A 20,275-nucleotide genomic window follows, 5' to 3' on the forward strand; every position below is an offset into this window, starting at 1 on the left:
TGCCCCTGAGGTACGTGCCCCATGGAGGAAAAGGAGTCTGCACTGAGTGGGGATGTCGTGCAACTCCATGGTCTGCGTAGCTTCCTTGTGCCCTTGGAGAAACCCACTGTGTCCTTCTACATCAGTTGAAGCAGCAGGTCCTGCTGGTGTGTGTACATCCCAGGAGATCCAGCTCTGTTTTACACCATTCCCAAAATAAATAGCATGGGGGCAGGCCAGCTGGCCAGGTTCCTGCAGCCGACCTCTCCTGGAAGTGCTTTTTGGAGCCAGGAGGGCTGCGAGGAGCCCAGAGGCACTGGGTCCATCCAGTGAGCAGGGAAAACCTCAGCAAGTAGAGGGTCAGCCTGCTCCCACCCAGGCCACCCTGCCTGAGGATGCTCGCTCTCACCCAGGCTACTCATGCTCCATTTCTGAATCTTTAGGTGCAAGGTTGTGCTCTCAATAACCAGACAGGCGGAAGCTTTAGAGGGATTGTGCCAACTTTTATTTTACTTCCTTTTCTGAAATGGGATTTGAGGAAGGGAAGGAGATGTGCAAGGGGGAGTTGATTGTTGCAAAAGGGATGCTTTGGATGTACACTGGCAAAGGTATTCCTGTCTGACTGGAAATGACTGAAGCAGTAAAGCATGACAGGCAGAACGCCGCCTTGGTGGGCATGTTTGCTTTATGGGGGTTTTTGGTTTAAGGTCTACTTCACGGTTTATTTCATGTACAAAACAAAAAGGCATATTTTAATATATATGTCTACATATGTATTTGTATATATACATGATATATATATACATACACATATTTTATATCCTTCCAACTCCCAGTTCCTAAAGGCTTCAAGTCTGAAGGGCCATGCCTATAAATGCACTACAAAGAGATGCCAATCAACTGAAACAATGCTCTCTGACCATCTGCCTGATAAATTGGCAGGCAAGATGTCTTCCACTGAAATCTCGCAGGCGTGCAGGGAGAAGGGGTTGGCCAAGCACTGAAGAGCAGCCCCACATCGCCCCGTCCCTGTTTCCCACCATGGTGGTACCTGGCTGTCCCAGGAAAGGGAGAGTTTGGGGTCAGACTGAAACATGCTGAGCTTGGCTGCCCACAGGCCAGGCGCCCTGCCTGCTGGGGCTCCTGCTTCCCCATGGGGCTTCCAGTAGACTGTTTTGGTTTCCTTACCAAGAGGGAGGGTAAGGGCGTTGGTGGGCAGGGAGGGAAGGGATTTGGGAGGAGAAAGACAGTCAAAATTCACCATACGATAGTTAGACAAATCTTCATAGAGGTCCGTCTGCCCGCTCGCCGCGCACTCTTGCTCTCGCGCTCTCTTGCTCTCTCTCGCTTTCACTCTCACTCTCTGCAGGACGTACGCTGTTGTAGGGCTAAAGGTCTCCTTTGTCAGGCTAAGGTCAAGTCCCCGGGTGGTGGCGGGCAGCCCTTCATACAGGCCTGTCCACGGCGTATTGGCAAGGGCTCAGGTTGGAAGCAGCCGTCTGCACAGCCGGGTAGGTGAAGTTGGCGTGCTGCTTGGCCTTCAGCCTCAGGCTGGCCAGGCTGGAGTTGCACGTGTCCCTGTACATGTAGGGGCTGGCTGTGGAGGCGTACGGACAGGCACTGGATGAGACAGCGGAGTTGAGGCTCGGGCTGTTCAGGTTGTTGATGTTTCCCAGGTTGTTGAGGCTGGAGGCCGGGACCCCAGTCACCGCGGAAGGGACCATGGAAGAAGGCATGGTCATTGAGGCAATGGAGCTGGGCGGGGAGAACATGGGCTGGGAGGAGAGGGGACTGACGTTCATGGAGTTGAAGAACGGGAAGCTCTTGGCCGAGAGCGGGCTGGTGGCGAGCCCCTTGGTGGCCCAGTTGTTGTAGGAGTAGCTGGAATACATGTCGTCATAAGGCTGCATCAGTCCATTGAACTGGGCTCCGAAGCTGTTCTTGCAGAGCTCAGCCTGCTGGTTCCTCTCCCGTTTCCTCCACTTGGCTCGGCGGTTTTTGAACCAGACCTGCAAGAGGGAGAGGAGGGAGGGATAGAGTCACTCTGGGCTGTCCCATGCAGGGGACCTTGCCCCAGCCTCTTTGTCCAGTGAGACAGGAGTGGGAGAAGGGCTGGGGACATTCCCAGGTAGCTGGGAGGCTGAGCCTCAGGAAGGGGTTGCAGCGAGGTGTCCGGGCCGTGGGGCCATCTCCTTGGGGGGGAGAATCACCACCTGTGTCAAAACCTAAGTGCGGCTACTTATAACATGGAATAACCCCAGGGTATTTGAGGCCACCTAATGGTGGTGCCCATGACTTACTGCAGGCACCTAGTCCTACGTTGCTGTGGGGATGTTAATGTCAGACAGTCGTACTGGTCCTACGCAGGTGGCACATCCATGAACTGCCTCTGGAAGCCTTTCTGGTCTCTACTGTGGCTTTGACTCATGGGCCCTGGATGCTGCAGGGGGGTTGTTTGGCATAAACTAGTGGAGGATACCAAGGAGTGACTAAGGATATGGTCCGTAGTTGATTCTTGTTAGCTCTAAAGGGCAGGCCTGCATTTGTGTCCTGGCTTGGGCTAGCAGAGACAGCCCCTGCTGCCTGCCTTCTGTGTGCTGCCTCACCCACTGCACTTAACAAGCAAATGCCCTTTGTGTGGGGAAAAGGGAGGAAAACAGCGTTGGTATTACCAAGTGTGCACAGCCCAAGGGCAGAGGGTGTGGTTGTGTGACTTGGGAGCAAAGCCTTTGGGGGATGCAGCTGCTCAGCTGAGGAAATAACCTTTCTTGCTTTGCCTTCACCTCAGCATCAGCTGGGCAGATGCTAGAAGTCCATCTTCTAACAGGAAAATCTGTTAGTGTTGGAGGGACTCAGACAATATAACTTCATAGAGCATGGAAGCTGCTGGAAGGCTATTCATGATGCTGCTAACTCATATTTCTAGTAGCGGAGAGAAGCCCTCGTTCCAGCTGGAGCCCTGCCACGCTGTGCCTGTGACTGCACGGCGGTTTGGGAACTCCAAAGGGAGCCTTCCAGCGAGGCTGGGGACGATGGTACCACAAGGAAGGGGTTCGCTGGGTCAGGGAGCTGGCTGGTGGGGCAGGGCTTGGGCTCTGAACCTCCCTGTGCTACTGTAAGCTTGTGCTGGGTGAGGAGGGCACAACCAGCACAGGCTGTGTGTTTCTGTGTGTCTGGATGTTCCAGATCTTGGGTGGAGACCATTGTGATGTGCTTTTTTGAGGGGGAATTGTTCTAGCATTCCTCATTCCTTCCTGGCTTTGGGGTCAGCTTGTGCATGGGAGGATGAGAGGGCTGCAGTCCTACCCGCACTCGTGCCTCCGTCAGGTTGGTCCAGACTGCGATCTCCTCCCTGGTGCTCATGTCTGGGTAGCGGTTCCTCTGGAAGGTGGCTTCCAGCTCCTGCAGCTGCTGGCTGGTGAAGTGAGTCCTCTGCCTCCGCTGCTTCTTCTTCAGCGAGCCGTCCTCAGGGTTGGAGTCGTCTGTCTGGTTTTGTTGGGACTTCTCGGTGTCTGTGAGGGCAACAGAGATGAGAGTTAATTTCAGGGCTTGGATGTGTCGGGGAGCCTCTCCTTGGGGCAATGGATGTGTGCCCCTCTGCTGTGGTTGCCAGCAGCGCCCACAGCACCCACCAGAGGAGCAGTCCCACCTCCCTCCCTTGCCCTGCTGACTAAGTGTCTGCCTTGCATCGAACCCACGGCTCCCTTTATGAAAATCAAAAGGAAATTGTCATTTATGGCACAGTAAAAGATCAAATAGTGTTTCTGCAGAGAAATGAGTGGGGAAAGGCAGATTGCTAGTGATGGCAAGTTGAGGCTCTTAAATTAACTAAGCCAAAGAAACACAAACTTTTATCCTTCCATTACTTTCTTACTTAGATGGACATATTTTTATGTCCCTTTCCTTCCACCCCATTCTTCTCCTCAGTCAGAGCTCCCTCTCTGAGAGGCTGTCTTTCATTTCATTGCCCCTTTTGTGAACATCCTGAAACTCTGCTGGCTGCACCAATACCTACCCACAGAGTGCTGCTCAGCCTCCTGCCAGTCGCTAAATCCAGATCTTAGCATGCCTGCTCTGAGCTCGGGTGGAGGTGGGCAGCTCAGCCAAACCAGGTGCCTCCCTCTGCCACAGCCCTCGCCCTGCGAGTAAAGATTTCTTCCTCTTCAGTAGAGGACATTGCAGCTGAGTCACTCAGTGAGTGGAGGACAGTGAGAGGGGAGGGAAACTGCAGGTTTTTTTTTTGTTTTTGTTTTTTTTTTTAAAGAAAAAAGAAAGGGGGGAATTCCCTGCCAGGAAACAAGTCACCACAGAGTGAAATTATTCCAGATAAAATGAGTCACTGCTGATGTTCACCACCACCTTCTGCTGGTTGAGGAGCTTCTGATATACTTCCAACTGAAAATCGGGATTTCAGCAGGAAGGGGAGGTGTTCTTTTCCACTGTGAAATATTCCACAAAACCAAATAGAAATGGTTGCAAACAATGGCCAAACCGTTGCATTCAGGAGAAGAATCTTGTTTAAAAAAGCCTGGCATCATTCCACTGAGTTTCAGATGAAAAGGGTTTTTTGTTTGGTTGTGTTTTTTTAAGTGGAAGCTAGCTTAAAAGGTTTCAAAGTCCAAAAAAATATCCTAACAAGGAAGCTGTCCTGAGCAGCCCATTAAGATGCAGGGAAGCAGGGGACCCTGGAATACACCTGGGTGAGGAGAAAAGGTTCTTCAAGGCCAATGGATGTGCCCTTCCAAAAGTATGTCCCATAAAAACCAAATAGAAGAGAGAGGCTCTAAGAAGAGAGACTGAAAAGCACCCAAACACAGTCTGTCAATTCGGGACCCTCTCCCTGCTGTTCCCAGGAAACTCCTGTTTTCTCCAGCACCTGCCTTCCCCCAAGGGGAGCAATGCTGGGGTCCCGGGGAGCATTTGCAGGGGAGGTGACCACCCTTTGTGGAGGACAGCTGGAGCACAGACCAGAAGAGTTTTGTTTCTATGGATATATAGTGCAAGGGCTGCAGCAGTGCAGAGTTCCTGTATGCTCCCTACTATCCAGCTCCTGTTCTGTGGCACGTTTAATGCTGTTGATGGTTATAACAGGAACTGAGAGCATTGTAATGCAAGTAAAACTTAAGGCAGAAGTTTCATTAACTATGGTCATGGCAAGAGAGCTTCCAGACAGCATCTCCTCTGCTCCTGCGGTCTCTGCTAAGTGATTACAGAGACCTCACCTCCGTACTCTTTCCAAAAAGAAAGAGAGGTGATGATAAAGCCATTCCAGTGTTAACAAGGCCAGGTGCCCACCCTAGGACTCCTCAAGTAGCTGGCTTGTAGTCTGCAGGGGTGGCACACCCAGCCTCAGCAGTTAGGGCTGGAAACCATCACAGGCTGCTGGCTTTTGGTTGAAAGGAATGTTAGTGCGAACTTCTTAGCCAGACCTCTAAAACCTTTAATATTAATAATTTTACCACCTCTTTATCCACCAACAGATGGCAGAGAAACTAAAGCAAGGAGAGCTGGCTGTGGCTTCACGGTACTCCTTGCTGCCACGAGCATCCTCATGCAGGGATCCCACCTTCAACAGAACTGTTGGAAGCATGTTCTTGATTATTTATTTATTTTCTCAGTAGTGGTTATTGCCAAGGGGATGAGTCTGATTTCTCTAGCTGAGTGCTCTGAGCCAGTGTTGGAAGAGGGAGATTCCTGCATCACCCATCTCTAAAACAGATTAAAAAGGGAGTGATGGCACCACATCTGAGCTAGTTATTAGGAATGGCTCAGTACAGATGAAGGGACAACATTTGGTTTGTTTGCTCATCTGCTAAGTCTGGGTTAATTAAGAGCCTGATGCATACATGGGATATGTTCCCACAGGAGCCCCTGACACGTGGATTTCAAAAGGGGCTGCTGCCAAACGGGAGGCTGTGCCCAAACCAGGAGTTCCTGCTGACAGCTGCCCTTATTCACGCAGGAAGAAATTACAGCAAAAGGGAATGACAACGGAGCAAAACCCCCTGGCTAATGGGCTGCATCTTGGTGGAGGAGCCAGCCAAGCATCTTTCTTTGGTATTGATCTCCTCCATGCCTTCTGGAGGAGGACTTTCCCTAAATCTTGTGAAGTTGAAGTGGATGTGGGAATCCTGTCTCTGAGTCTGGAAAAACCTGCAGCTGTACCTTCCTCTTAGTGTCCTCTCTGTTTCCACACCTGCTGCCTTTGGCTCCTCCTGAACATTGCTTCTTCTCCAGACAGCGAATGTACTCTCTGTAAAGGCGCTGTGACCAGAAATGTGGCAGTCCAGGGGAGCCCAGGAAAAAGAAGGGCCCCATGGGCTGCCCTGAATCCACAGTGAGGAGCTGGCTGTAGAAAATATCCTCCTCTCCCTGGCTCTCCTCCTGCCTGATGAGAGCTAACAGAACAGGGTGTTGCAAACACTCAACACCATTGGAGGATGCTGAGGATCTCAGAAAGCCCGGACGGAGGTTTCTGCTCTGTTCCCTACCATCTCTTGCTCTGCAGATGGAGCAAAGGAAAAGTGGGGCTGTGTTTTTTGTGGGAAAGGCAGGAATCTCCAGAAGTGACGTACCACGGTGCTGTGCTGTGCCCTGCCCTGCCTGTGCCGGGGACATGTGCCTGGTGCAGCTGCCATCAGCCTCCCTGGTGTGAGCGCAGGAGCTGGCAGCCCCCGTGCGCAGGTAACGCTGGCACGCGGCCGCCTCCCGGAGTGACTTTATTTCTAGGCTATGTAAGACAGCGGGGAGTGATGTCGCCAGGCACCAAGCGTTTATTATCGCCCTAAAATAGGCTGTGGGACGCATCCCATGCACGTTCGCCCACTCAGTGAAACTCCTGCAGTCATAGCTGGAATTAGCTGCTCACGCCTAATGGAAAAAAAGAGAAGTCCGCTCCTAAATTGGCAGTTCTCTGCGGGGACCGGGGGGCTCCATTGGAAGGCCACTTGGATGGAGACGCACACCGTGCATCCCCAGCAGCTGACGAGGAGCCGCTGAGCTTGGGGACGTGCCCAACTAAGGTACGCGTGCAGTGAGGAATTCGGCGGGTGGATTCTCCGACCATAGCTACGATGCTGCCCCTGTGGTGCTTGCTCCAGGGAATTTTAATCTGCATCATTATGCTGATGAGCTTCTGCACGCGGGTGAGCCCGGAGGCTTTACACGGGGAGCAGGAGGCTGTCCCCAGCGCTCGCCTCCCCTTGTGTGGGTGCTCTTCGGGGGAGCTTTGCATCATCTCTTCCTTTGACTAAACCCAGCAAGTTGAGCCCAAGGCCAACCTAACCCATAGTGTGGAAAGCTTCAACGCGAGCACCTCAGCAGCACCCCCTGCACAGGCAATGCTCACCCCACACCTCCCCCTGCTCGCCTGCTGCCCACCGGGTCCCGCTCCCCCACCAGGGAGGATGGCGGGGCCTCGCACTCACCGCTGTGGTCCTGCCCCTTGCAGCTGTGCTCGTGCTGGGGGGTGCCAGAGTCTGAGAGCGACAGGGCCGGGCTGCGAGCCTCCGCGTCCGCCAGCAGGTTGAAATCCATGGGGCAGGAATGGGCAGCAGAGGAGGAGGAATCTGAAAAAGCAGGCACAGACAGGGTGGTTAGGGAGATGGACCTGTGTTCCTGACCTCTCCCCACCCACTCGGGGAGGGACCTGACAACCCTTGAGGGGAGGCCTAGGGAGAGCAAAGGATCCCTGTGTGATCCTCAGACCCCCTCCGAATTTCCTGGCTGGAAAATGGAGATGCCAGGCTTTCTGCTGAGCTCCCCTATAAATCAAAGATCATCTAGCGGCACTTCTATTTGCAGCCTTCAGAGAAAGAGCCTCCAATTTATAGGTGACATTCAGACTGAAATAGCAACGCCGGAGCATGCTGTGTAACGGAGATCTGAGGAAGTGGTTCTGGGCCAGCCAAGGGCTGTTAGCACCTTCCCCAGACATCCCGCCTCTCCCCGGCCTCCTGCCGCAGCTTCCCTGTGCTTTCCTTCGCTTCCCAGCAAGCTGGCCGGGCACAAGCAACGCTCAGAGTCCATGAACTTGGACAAACACACATGCGCACCCAGCAGAAAGCCACCCCTGCGTGTGGCACTGGGAGGAAGGCATGTTGGCCTGCAGAGCCTGCCACACGCTGGGTCAGTGCAAATGGAGTCCTGTCGGTTACATGAGGACCTCTGCAGCCTGAATTAACACGGGAATCGCATTACATGCCCTTGGGTGCTGGGGGGATGAGTAAGCCTGGCTGGAGCAGCAGCTGGCTTCCAGCTTTGGGTCATCTTGACCAAAGGCTCCCCAGCTCCTCTTCTACAGCAGTGGGCCACCTCCCTCGCTGAAAGCATCCCAGCTGGGGAGCTGCTCCCCACAGTGTAGCCAACACCAGGACTCCCCAACCTTCCTTTTCCATGCTTCTCTATCCCAGGGCCAATTATTCCGGTCCCACTCCTCTGGGCCTCCATGCCCTCCACCTGGGACTAGGTTGCCTGGAAGGGTTTGGTTGAGCGCTGCTCTACCCAAGACTGTGTTGGAGGCTCACGAAGAGGCAGGCATGAAGCAGTAGGTTTTACCAGCCCAGCCACATCACCTTGGCAAGGTGAGCAGGCCCCATGTTAGCCCCTAAGTCCAAGTTCCAGCTCATGATGCTGCTGCACATGGTATGACGTGTGGTTGCCAGTGCACATGCTGGTTTAATGGTTTATGAAGGCTTCAAGGAGAGCGGCTGGGCCCAGCAGTTTCTAAAGCTCCCGTCACCCCAGCTGGGCAGCCTGTCACTCAGTGGCTGTAAATGTGTGCCAGGACCAGGGACCTCCAGGTACAGGGCTGTGGGACCAGGTGTTTGGGATTTCCGAGCTACAGGTTGTGGTCAGTTGGGAAGGTTGGTGGAGGATTGCACGACCCCTCTAAACCACGCGTACTGGGACCAGGCTGACTGGAGGCAGCATTTCATCTGGTCTGCGCTAGCCTTTAAACATGTAAACAAGAGATTAATAACATAGCTTTTGCACCTCCTTTGGAGGTGGATGACAGTGACTAAGAATGTATTTTCAGAGCTGTCTAAAGCCTCCTGTCAATTTGAGCAGGGCTGCTGCTGGGGCCCTTGGCAGAGGCAGCCCCTGTACCTGCAGAATGCCTCCGAGGCTGCAGCGAGAGAAGCCATTCCTAGCGCCTGTCCTGCTGGTTTCCGCGGCAGGCCATGGTCACGAGCAGTTCTCCTTGCTCCCTGAGGCCCCCAGCACTTCTCCTGGTGCCCCTCCATCCCCAGCCCCTACTGGACCTGCTGGCCCCAACCCCGTTCTGAGAGCAGCATCCCTTGCTGGTTTCCCAGACCTCTGCCTCCTCCGGGCTTTTTGTCTCCTGTCGGACAGAAGTGGCTCCGTGTTTGCCATGGGACTGGTTTCCATTTCCCCCCCATTGGCTGTCTGACCTTTGGTGTCTGCAGGCCGCGTGAGCTCCCAGCGGCAGCGGGGCACAGCCCTGTTGCTTTCTGCCATGTGTACGCACACAACGCGGAGTGACGGGGGCTGTGTTTTCTTTAATACCTTTGCATGGAGTAAGAAGAGTCCATCTGCTGCTGATATTGCCATGGCTTTTAGCATGGCTCTTGGAATTATGCAGAAACGCGCAGTGAATTAATTCCCTGGATTAAGTCTTGATTAAGATGTGTGTCACTTTGCTGTCTCAGAATTTATTAAGAGCCCTTCTTGAGGCGGCGGCAGATGGAATTTCTGCCCAATGTTTGTAGATGATAATTTCCCCTCTTCTACAGCCATTTGCATATGATTGCATCTGTCAAGCACAATTTCCTCTCTTCGAGGGCTTGACTCCGCGCTGGACCAGATTTAAGGAGGAATTCAGACTCCTGCCTCACTGTAACTGCAGGACAGCATCCTCCTGTGCACGGTCCTGTTTGCCTCGAGACTCTTGCACATCTTGCATCTGTTTCATCTGTGCAAAGTGGGGTGGAGATACAGAAACCATGAGGGGAGCAGTTTTACCGCCTCCTCTATAGGTGTAAGTGACAACATAAGGCTTGGGGGAAGCCAGCCCCAGTATTTAGGACTCATGTCCCATCTCTCACTGAACCCGCGCAATGGCTGTGTGCTTGACCTGAGTGTGCTTGGCCTGCCTCAGGGGTGTGCCAGGGACCAGGACTAAAACTGGTTTTAAAGCATGGCCCATGTTCAAGTTGAAACTAGGACTTGTGACTCAGGAGCAAGTTTGCTTTTTGAACCAAATGTAACACTATGAGGATTTCAGAGAGGAAATTTTGTATGCATGTGTGCGATTACGTACCTACTACACATGCCCTGCTACACATGCCCTGTGCAGTGGCATCAAGCAAGGCCCTTTGAGCTTGCTGTGGGCAGAACAAACAGACGCAAGAGGGGATCTGCTCCGCACAGCTGTGGAGGGCTGCAGGAGAGGTCTGAGCTGGGGCGAGTGTCCGAGCTCCGCACTGGTGTACATAGCTGGGGACACCCCCTGCTGCCGACACTGTAGGTATTACTCTAGGTTATACAGCCCTTTCGGATTTAATTAAAGGAACTTTCTTCCACACTGGCTAGATCTCGCTGTAGGCAGAGACATTAAGAAAGTTGATGATAAACCTTTGTGGCATTCCTACCAAGTCGTTTGTTCTCAGGGAGTTACTGGAATTGGCACCTCAGAAGTGTCTTTAGATAGCATCAGATTTATTGTTGCCATCTGAGCCTTCATCTCATTTTCTCTTAACGTAGAAGGACCATTTCTTTAGGGGCAGCTTCTGTAGTTGTAACATGGAGCCAGACTCACTCAGTTTTCAGTTTTGTAAAATCACCCCTGGCCCCCAGCCTGCTCTGGCACGTGTAGCTCCTTCCATCTACATACTTCACTGCTCCCACAATAAAAGGTTCCCAAATCTGTAACAAACGGGTCTTTTCTTCAGGCTGCCACCCATGCGCATCCTCTCTGCTGGCAGGGAGCAGCAACTGCTGCCGCCTGGGTGCTGCGAAAGGCAGTGGGCACGAGGTGCAGCATCTCCAGCAAGCCAGGGGGACACCTCACTCACCAAAAAGAGCAAGCGAGGGTCCCGGTGACCTTCCTCCTGGATCTCGGTAACATGCTGCTCCATCGCCCGGGAGCAGAGATTCCTCCGCTTGTTTTTTTTGGAGGGGTGGGAAGGAAACATAAAGGCTGACCGCAAGCCAAGCAGGGCTAATTATAGCAGTGGCTTTGGTGCCGTGGGTGCTGCCCACGGTGAGCTACCCCGAGACTGACAAGCGCGCCTTGCCGAGCTCCCCGCGCTGCCACCGGGGAGTGGGCCACAAGCGTGTGCCTGCTGAGCTGAGGCTCCAGCAGGTTTGTCTGGGGGGCAGAGGCAGTCTGTCCAGTCGTTTGATGCTGTTTGCCTTCCCCAAGAGAGTATGCAGGCAGCTGGCGTTTGGGATCCCAAGGGCTGCCCATATCCCCTTCTGCCCAGCGAGCTTATCTAACCACTTTTTCAGGAAGAGGATCTGTCCGTGTGTACTTTGGTCCTCATGGGGGTTGAGCTAAGGTGGAGCTGCCCCTGCCTCTGCCCCACATCAGAGGGGAATGGGCTGGGGCTGCCCTGTCCCATCCTGCAAGAGACTTTTGCTGTCCCGATCCATGTGTTTGTGCAGGACAGTGCCATGCAAGTGCCCGGGGGCTGGGGTCTCCAGTGGCAAAGCATGCGTGGCACACGAATTGCACACTGAGCTAAGGGCCGACATGCTGCCTGTGAGGGCTCCTTCCCTGCAGCGAGAGAGCAAGAAGGGTGGGATATGAGACAATGATCTTCTCTTCCTCGAGAGTACAGAAATACAGCCACAGGGAGACCAGGGTCATCCGCTGCTAAACCTCTCGGCGTAACTTTAAGTCTCTAATCTTAATGGAATTGCAGCAGGAACCAAGCGAGACCATTAATCACTGGAAGATAAACAGCAGCAGCAAACTGGTTACCCAGAGCGCAGCCCCGCTGCGGGCAGGAGGGCTGTCTGCCTGCCTCCAAAACCCCGGGGCTGCACGCAGCCCCCGGCTGGCCGAGCGGCGCTTCCAGGCGTGCTCACCAGAGGATCACGAACCGCCAGCGAGGGCTGAGTCACAGTTTAGAAATAAACTTTATTTCTTGATTTAGTCCTCGCAGTGCGGTACTGACCCCTGAGCTCTAGCACGGGGTGTTTTTGTAGCAGTGTGTGCCGCTTGAAAGCCTGGAACATTTTTTTCTGCTCTCCCATCGGTAGGAATTGCCAGAGCTCCCCGGGGTGCTTGGTATCTGATTGCTGTCCGAGCAAGCTGTTTTGAGCTGCAAGAGCATCGCAGGCAGCGTGGTGCCATGCTGCAGGGCTTCCCGCTTGGGCTGGCTGCAAGGGGCAGCCTCTCTGTTTCTCTCTGCTCTCTTCATTATCAGAGAAGCTCCTGATAATGTGGGCTAGGATGGGGAGAGGATGGGGAGATAAGCACTGTCGCTGACTTGGCTTGTGGTGTAGGTAAAATCACTTGGCTGCTCTGAGGCTCCATTCCTCATCTCAGAAATGATGTTAATGAGCCTCTTTGAGCTGTGAGAGGCAATGAAGCAAAATTCCTTTAAGTGCTTCCAGATCCTCAGATAAGAGGTGGTAGGGAAATGCACAGCCTCGCTGGACCCTGCCTGATGCATTCCCCAGGGGCTGAGGGCAGCCCACAAGGTACGAGCGAGCCGCTGGCTTCCCCAGCCTCCATGCAAGCCCCTGGTCGTGGAGGAGGATGATGGCCAAAAAGCCTCTGGGCAGCAGAGGGTTAATAAAGCATTGGTATCACTCAGGATGATCACAGTGGAAAGGTCCCAAGGATTGACATACCTATGGCTAGGGAAAAAAGTCTGTACCATGGCCCTGCCGCAGGGAAGAGCCATGGCATGCTGTGACACACACGTCACGGATCGCCCTCCCTGACAGTTCCACCCAGAGGGGTTCCTCTGCAGCCCCCGGACTGTGGCAGCCCCCACTGAGCTCAGCTGCAGGGGGCAGAGAGATCTGCAGAGCCAGGGCAGCACTCCTTCACTCGGCTTGTGCCAAAGCGAGCTTGGGACCCCACCGGAGCCGCCGTTAGCCTACCTGGATAGCTTCTGAAATGGTGCCCGAAGCTTGGAAATGAAGAGCTAATCATAACACAGAAGGGAAGCCCTGCCAGACTTTTTGCAAAGTGGTGTTTTGTTTTGTTTTGTTTTCCTAAATGAAATGTCCATGCTGCGTTCATCCTTGTAGGAACTGCAGCGTGGTTCTGGCTGTGTCCAGCTGCCTTCCCTGCGCGCCTCGCACGCTGCGCCTCGCCTGGGCGCGCAGCACCTTGGCTCCATCAGCCGGGGCTGTGATTTTCTTTCTGACAGACTATGCAGCTACATTAATAAAGCTGCACTTTGTTATGGCTTATTTTGTTTGTTAGGCATCTGGAACAAAATAAATCAGCAAAGGCTTAGTTTTGCCAGAACGAATCGTAGTTGCACAAAGTTGCTGGCAGCTCTGTAGTGCAGGAGTGCTGGGGCTGTGTGCAGGGAAGTCCTTCAGAGAAACTAATCACTTTGGCCTGGGAGAAAAGAGGCTGATTTGGGGGAGAAATTCTGCCTGATTGCATCTCACGACCGAAAAAAAAGCAGAGAGAGGGGGCTCAGCTCTGCCGATCCCTGTGCGCCCTGGCAGGCTGTGCTCACGGCACATCTGCCTGCATCTGTACAGCAGCAAGCAGCACAGCTGCGGCGGCTGAGGGACTCCTGTTTCCCCTTGCACGCACAAAGCACTCATGTTTGCACGTCCAGAAGCTGGGCAGAAGCGGAGATGGGAGCGAGACAGCGGTGGAGCAGCGTCGCTGGTGGGAGCACGCGCCAGGATCCGCTGCTTGCGCAAAGGGCAGCGGGCCTGGCATGGGCGCGCCGGTACGCTGTGCTGCGTTTGTTTGGGTGGCTGTACGAATCTGAGCGATTATTCCAGCAGTAAAAGGGAACTGGCCCAATGCCCGCAGCGGGTGCGTTCACGGCAGAGCTTCGGCGTCCTTTTGGTATCTCTGGCTGCAAAGTTGGCCCGTTTGAGAGAGGCTGGGGCTGAGAGGCGGCGCTGGAGCTATGCGGCTCCAGCTGCCGTCCGGAGCTTTGTATGCAGATGGAGGGCAGCAGATGACTCAGATGCTACCAGGGATGTAAATGATTCTCACAATTAGTAAACAAGCTCAAGAAAGCCCCTAATCAGGCGGGTGATGCATAGGGCTGAAGGTCGGGAAGGCTCCGCCGTGCAGCCGGCACGTCACACCCTTTATGCGTCTCCGACCTTGGCGCGCTGCGAAGCCGCCCGCGTCCGCCGTCAGTCAGCGTTTCTGCAATAAATCCTGGCTGCAGAAGTTTGACTCGGTCATAAACATTTGCTCTGTGACAAAACTTGGCAAAAATGGTGGCTGGAAAGAATCATTTTTGGGTGGGAAGTGCTGCCGGGTTGCAGTTTTAAAACCCAGCAGGGTGCAAATGGGAGAGGGGTTTGGCTGGGGTGCCGCGGTGGCCGAGGGGCAGCGCTGCCGGGGACACCGACCGGAGCACCGCCGTGGCCAGCCGGCTGCCAGGGCTGCGTCATCCCAGCACGCAGAGCCGGCGGAGCCGATGTCTGGGCTGTAAGGTTTCCCTGAATATTATTTTTTTTTTTTGCCCCAAAGCAATTTATATTTAATATTTTTTTTAAGTGCCCTGGCAGGAACACCCTTGCAGGACGCGGGCTGCCATGAATAAAACAAGCAACGAGCTCAGACCGCAGCATCCCGAGCAGAGGAGTAGAGGACGTGCGGCAGCTGCCAGCACCCCTTTGGGGAGGTCGCTGGGACAGATGCTGGAGCTCCCCCCCCCCCCCCCCCCACACACCACCTTTATGGACCTTGCAACATGCCCCGAAGGTCAGCCTGTTTACCCAGACATTGTGCAGAGGGGGACGAGGGGGGGATCGGCCCTCCCCACTGCAAACACGGCTGGATCCAGCCCTGCAGCCTTGTGCAAGCGGCCCACGCTTGCAGGATTGGGCCCAGGGTGCCGAGGGATCCTCTCGCCCCACAGCAAACCATGCTGTGCCGTAAATCTGGGGGCACGAAGACGTGGGAAGCAGCGGAACCCGGCTTTGAATGTCAGGGTCCTGAAATGCACTGCGCTGCTTAAGGACTGTGTGCAAAGTCTGGGCTTTTCTAGTTTTTTTTTTTTTTTTTTTAATCCTTAGTTTTTTCCATCTGTTCCACGCTGCATCCCATACAGAGCCCTGGGAGGTAGGCATTTTGGGTGGGTAATGAAGAAAGCTGCAGATCCATAATTACTCATTCAGCCTGGCCCTCGGGCAGTCCCATCAAAGTGATTCAGAGAAAAAAGGGCCGGGGCAGAGGGAAGCGAGCGCTCTGGAAGCAGCTCGGGTCGCAGCCCCTCGGCCTGACCGCTGCGGGGACACGGAGAGACGCCTCGGCAGCCCCAGCCCCAAACCCCACCGAGGACAGCCCGCCACCGGCCGCGGTGTGCCAAACACCCCGGCAGCCCCTCTCCCCCGGCCGCGGACAAGCTCCTGCGCTGGCTTCTCCACACCAATATTAAAATCGTGCTGCAGACCCTTTCTAAGTGGGACACACAAGTACGCACCGCTCGGCGCTTTGCCCGTGAAATTTCTCCCCGGTTAAGTACAGCTCCGCACCCAGCGTGACTTTTATGGCTCAACATATCTCTCTTACATCCAGTATTTTTATTTATTTATTTTTTTAAATCATCACCGTCCACCCAACTCTCTAAACAATTTTCCTCTTTTTTTTTTGGTGGAAAAAATTCACGAATTTACTTTAAAAAATAACCGTGCGATACATGGGCTTCCTAAAAAAAAAAAAAAAAGCTTGTAGAACTGGAAGTTTTGGATATTGTGGCACCAAAAATAAAACTGATGGAACAAAAAGGGAATTTCATGTGGTTTTCATTGTCAAGTCTAAGCTCAGAAACAAACAGGAAATAAAAATGGCTAAAACAAAAGAGATTTCTTTTAAAGTATGTTCAAATCTAAGTGGGGAGCTGGTTTATTTGGGAGGCCTTCTCTGTTTATTTGTTTTTCAGAAAGATGAGTAAATAAAAACGTCCACATGCAGACAGGTCAACTTGATTTATGGTTAAGCTCTCATGCTTCTCTCTGGTCAGTTATTACAAGCACTTCTTAAAAATTAGCCTTGCAGAAACGGCACCCTGAGAAGGGGTAGGAAGGGGGGCGAGGCTGGGGCCGCTGCTGCTGGGAGGGAGATGGGAGGCAGTTCGGAGGGGGAGGAAGGAAGGCCGGAGTCACCGCGGGCTCGCCGACGATGCCTTTCGGTTCATCTGTGCGCTCTCTGTATTTCTGCAGGCAGCTCCGCTGGGGCTGAGCCTCCCAGCCCACGCCGTCCCCCCGAAGCCCTGCTAGCAGCAAATAAAGGCCTTTATTTAATACACGTATTTAATAAAAGCGGTCTGCGGGACCGGCTCTCAGGCTTTGGGATGGTGGAAGTTGTTTGCTGGGGAAATCGAGGTTTGCAGACAGGTGTCTCACTCACGGGAGCTCTGGCTGTAATTTAGGAGTTTAATTGGACAAATGCAACACCCCAGGTCTGCTTCAGATCACGAGCAGCTACAGAACTGTCAATGCATTCCTGGATGCTTTGAATGGTTGAAAAATCAGATGTGCGAAATTAATAGCAGCTTCTAGCTCTGGTTTCCCTACTCTTGTGCATGGATAAAAAGGGTGCAAATGTTTACTTTGTGGTGGAGCCGTGCTTTGGGACACAGAGAACATCGCGTCGAGGGCCAGGGGACAGAGGCTGCATTTCTGTCTCTGTGCTGGGCTGCCGGGCAGGGCAGTTCTGCTTCCCCTCCGTGAGATGGGTAACATTCCCTCCTGCTAAATCATTCAGCAACCCGCCTACAGGAAGGCTCACGAGGAGAGATCAGAAGGTGCAGTTTGTCAAAAATGGGCACTCCGAGCTAGAACTTGTTCCCATCAAATCAGCAGGAAATCTCCTGTCCAGCATGCGGGGGACCAGCCTCTTCCCCGATCTGCTGGGCAATACCCTGAAACTGGTGGGGACAGCAGAGGAGGGCTTCCCTCCCCAGCTCCGTATCTTTTTAACGCCTAATAATAATGGAAACGCTTCTCAGCCTCCATCCAACTATATCTCCTGGTTCCTTCCCCAGAACAACTCGGGATTTAGTTGTTGCCCACACTGAAAACCAGCAGGGCTGTCTCCAGTGACCCCGCAGCAGTACCAGTCCTGGGCCGGGCAGAGGAGGGTCGGGGGGGCTGAGCCAAGCCCTGCGGCAGAAGCGACCCGCTCTGCGCTCCGTCCCGCTGCGCCTCCAGCAGCAGCCTGCGGGCTGCCTTAAATGCCCCATGGAAGCCAAGAGCTAATAACCAGCTTCATTCAATTCCCAGTCACATTATTATCCAATCTGCCAGAGGCATTAATATTCAGAGGTGAGCCGGGCGGGAGGGCAGGGGTGCGGGCGCGGGGAGCGGCACACAAAGGGGAGGCGCGGTGCAGCGAGGCTGGCCTCGCAAATCCTCTTTCTCCAGCCGCCTGAAGCCCCCAGCCCCGCTTCAGCCCCGTGCTGACCAGAGGGTTTTTTTCCCCTGGCCCTGAGGCTAACTGTGATGCCGGTCAGTGGAGGCAGAGGGCAAGCTGGGGGTAGCCCAGCGCTGTGCCCCCCTGCGCCCCAGCCCAAAGCCAGGTCCCAGGTCTGGCTCAGCTCGGTGTCCTCAGAGCCCAGCATCCCGTGACAAGTGGGAACCACCCCCCTGCAGCCAGGCCCTGAGCAAACAGCAAGGTCCCGTGTTCAAATGGCCAGATAACCACTGAGCCCGCGCAGAGATGCCACAGCCTTCTGCTCCCGGCCCCGCAGCCTCATCCCGCTGCCTTCCCGAAGCGGGGCGCGTGGTGTGAGGCCACCAGTGATCCCCACGGGGGACTTCATTCCCAGCACAGGACCTCCCCTGTCCCCAGAGCCAGGGCACATGTGCCAGGTCACGAGACAGAACTCATGTCCCCAGCTCATCTCATCTTCCTTTTGGAGCTGTCTCCTAGATCAGGTTTCTGGCTTTTTCTTTTTGGCAATCTCCAAAGTCAGCCTCACCTCTCAGTCTCGAGGTTTTGGGTAGCATCTGACGATAGAAAAGATGCCGCTCTTTTTGCTGACTCCCCACAGGGTACACAAACCAGTACTTTGCAATTCAAAGTTTTCAGCTCTATTAATTGCCTGAAGTAAGCCCTTTTAGAAATGCAACAGATAACACGCTTTTAAACCAGTGCCTTGTGCAGGAGAGCTCGGTTACCGGGACGTAGGTGGGTTTCATGGGGAGAGCCCAGCCTGCAGGTCTTGTGCAATCCCGGTAATATCAGGAAAAACACTGCCCTTGCCCAGAGCCCCCTCCGGGACGCCAGGGACAGCCATCTCCTGCGAGGGCTCCCGGCAGGGAGCACCGGGCATGCTGCGGCCATTTGCTAACGAAAACCAAACCCTGCCCCGTTCCTGCAAACATTTGTGGAGCCTGAGAGCAGCTCCCGTGCCCTGCCGGTCCCTCTGGAGCCAGCAGGCAGCTCTTTGTCCCTCACAGCAAGGCACGACCGAAGCCTGTGCAAACACCCACCCCTCCGGCTCACCGACACGCCACGGGAGCGGGGGGCTCGGGGAGACCCTGGTCCCATCGCCAAAAACGCCGTCCTTTTCCTTCCTTTGGAAGCTGGGACAGGGACACGGGGATGCTCCTGAGAGCCCCCTTCCTAAGCTGTTCCTTTCAGCAGCTCTCCAGCTCGCGGAGGGCACGAAGCAACCCCACCCGGGCACCCCGCAGGGCACAGACCGGGCTGGGACCCCCCGATCCCGCTGGGGAGCACCAAGGTGGGAGCATCCCCGGGGCGCTGCGCCTGGGGGCTCGCTCCCGCAGCCCCCGCAGCCTCCCCCGCAGAGCCGAGCTGCCTGGGAGCAGTGTGCGGAGCCCGGGGGGGGGGGGAGGGGGGGGGGGCGCCCGTCCCAGCCCGTCCCGCTCAGCTGTCCGGCGGCGGCGGCGGCGGCTCCGGGCTCCGGGCCGACAGGTGTGCCCCTCTCGGCGGCACCGGCCGGGGCCCCGCCGCCCCCCCGAGCCGGCTCCAGCAGCTGCAGCCCCCCAGGCTCTCCCCCCGCCCCGGGCTCCGTGCAGCCCGCAGTCCCCGCCGCGAGGATGACTCCGGGGCGCCGCTCTGCTGCCTGCTGCCTGCCCGGGCTCGCCGCCGGAGCCCGACAGCCGGCTCTGCCCGGAGCCTCCCGCCGGGGGCCGGTCGGGGCTGACGCTCCCGGTCGGGACCCCGGCGACGACGGCCCCCGGGAGCCCCCAGCAGCCCGGAGCCGGTTCGCCCCGTCGGCGGGGGCCGGACTCGCCCTCTCCCCCCGGAGCTGCAGGGAGGTCGGCCGCGCTGTAAACAGGCGGCAGCCCGTTACATAAATATCATTTATCCAGCTGTCCAGAAGCCGTCGGGCTGCCTTCCTTTTCCCAGGCGATGTCTGCCTGCCTCTGCTCCCCGCTCCCCCGGACCCTGCAGACAGCCGATCCGGCAGCCCGTTATTTACGGCGAGCCCCGGCTAATTTAAACAGCCCCTGCCCCGCTCGCCCGAGTGGAAAATGCCTAAGTTTAGCAACCGCCAGGCGCTCCGGGAGGGGCCCGCGGCGGCCCCGAGGGGGCGGCCGAGGCTGCGGCGCTCCGGCGGCGGGCGGCCCGGGGAGCGGCCGGGGAGCGCACGGACCCCGAGGCCGCTGCTGGAGCGCGGGGCCAGCTCGCGATGCGCCCGCTGTCCCTCTGCCCGGGGGTACCGGGACGGGAGTGCCGGCACCGCGGAGCCGGGCGGAACGCCCCGAGCCGCCCCGCCGGGGATGCTCTCGTCCCGCAGCCGGCTGCGGCGGGGCTGCGGCGGGGAGTGGGGGGGAAGAAGCGGGGCCCGGAGGGGCACTTACGGCGGCTCCAGGCGCGGGCTCGGCTGCTGGGCGGCCTCAGTCCTGCGAGCGGGGCGAAGCTGCTGCCCCCCGCCCCGCCGCTCGGGCTGCTCCGCCGCCGTCGGCGAGTAAATCCCGGGGCTCGGCGAGCACTCGGCGCCTCGCTGCCGGCCCGCGGCTCACGGGGAGGGCGCCGGCCGACTGCCTCCCATTCACCCCGGCCATTCACTTTATGGCGGCCGGCCGGCGCCCCCCGCCAGCTGCACCGGGCGCCCCGCTCCCGCCCGCCCCATTCCAGCTGCGCGCCCGCCGCCGCCCGCCCCGTCCAGTGCCGCCCGCCCCGCCCCCGCTC

The 20,275-nt window shown here is 56.0% G+C and overlaps 1 protein-coding gene across 1 annotated transcript; it reads right to left on the bottom strand.

The window, feature by feature from the left end:
- Positions 1 to 461: 461 nt before the first annotated feature.
- PITX3 (paired like homeodomain 3) lies at positions 462 to 20,240 on the bottom strand. The gene is made up of 4 exons (XM_035330424.1): positions 19,945 to 20,240; positions 7,407 to 7,547; positions 3,286 to 3,491; positions 462 to 1,988 (listed from the first exon to the last, which is right to left on the bottom strand). The coding sequence occupies exons 2-4, from the start codon at positions 7,513 to 7,515 to the stop codon at positions 1,425 to 1,427; spliced, it is 879 nt and encodes a 292-aa protein (XP_035186315.1). The 5' UTR covers positions 7,516 to 7,547; positions 19,945 to 20,240; the 3' UTR covers positions 462 to 1,424.
- Between the last annotated feature and the right edge of the window lie 35 nt (positions 20,241 to 20,275).

The sequence above is a fragment of the Oxyura jamaicensis genome, chromosome 6 (genome assembly GCF_011077185.1).
Source record: "Oxyura jamaicensis isolate SHBP4307 breed ruddy duck chromosome 6, BPBGC_Ojam_1.0, whole genome shotgun sequence".
In the NCBI taxonomy this organism is placed as follows: Eukaryota; Metazoa; Chordata; class Aves; order Anseriformes; family Anatidae; genus Oxyura; species Oxyura jamaicensis.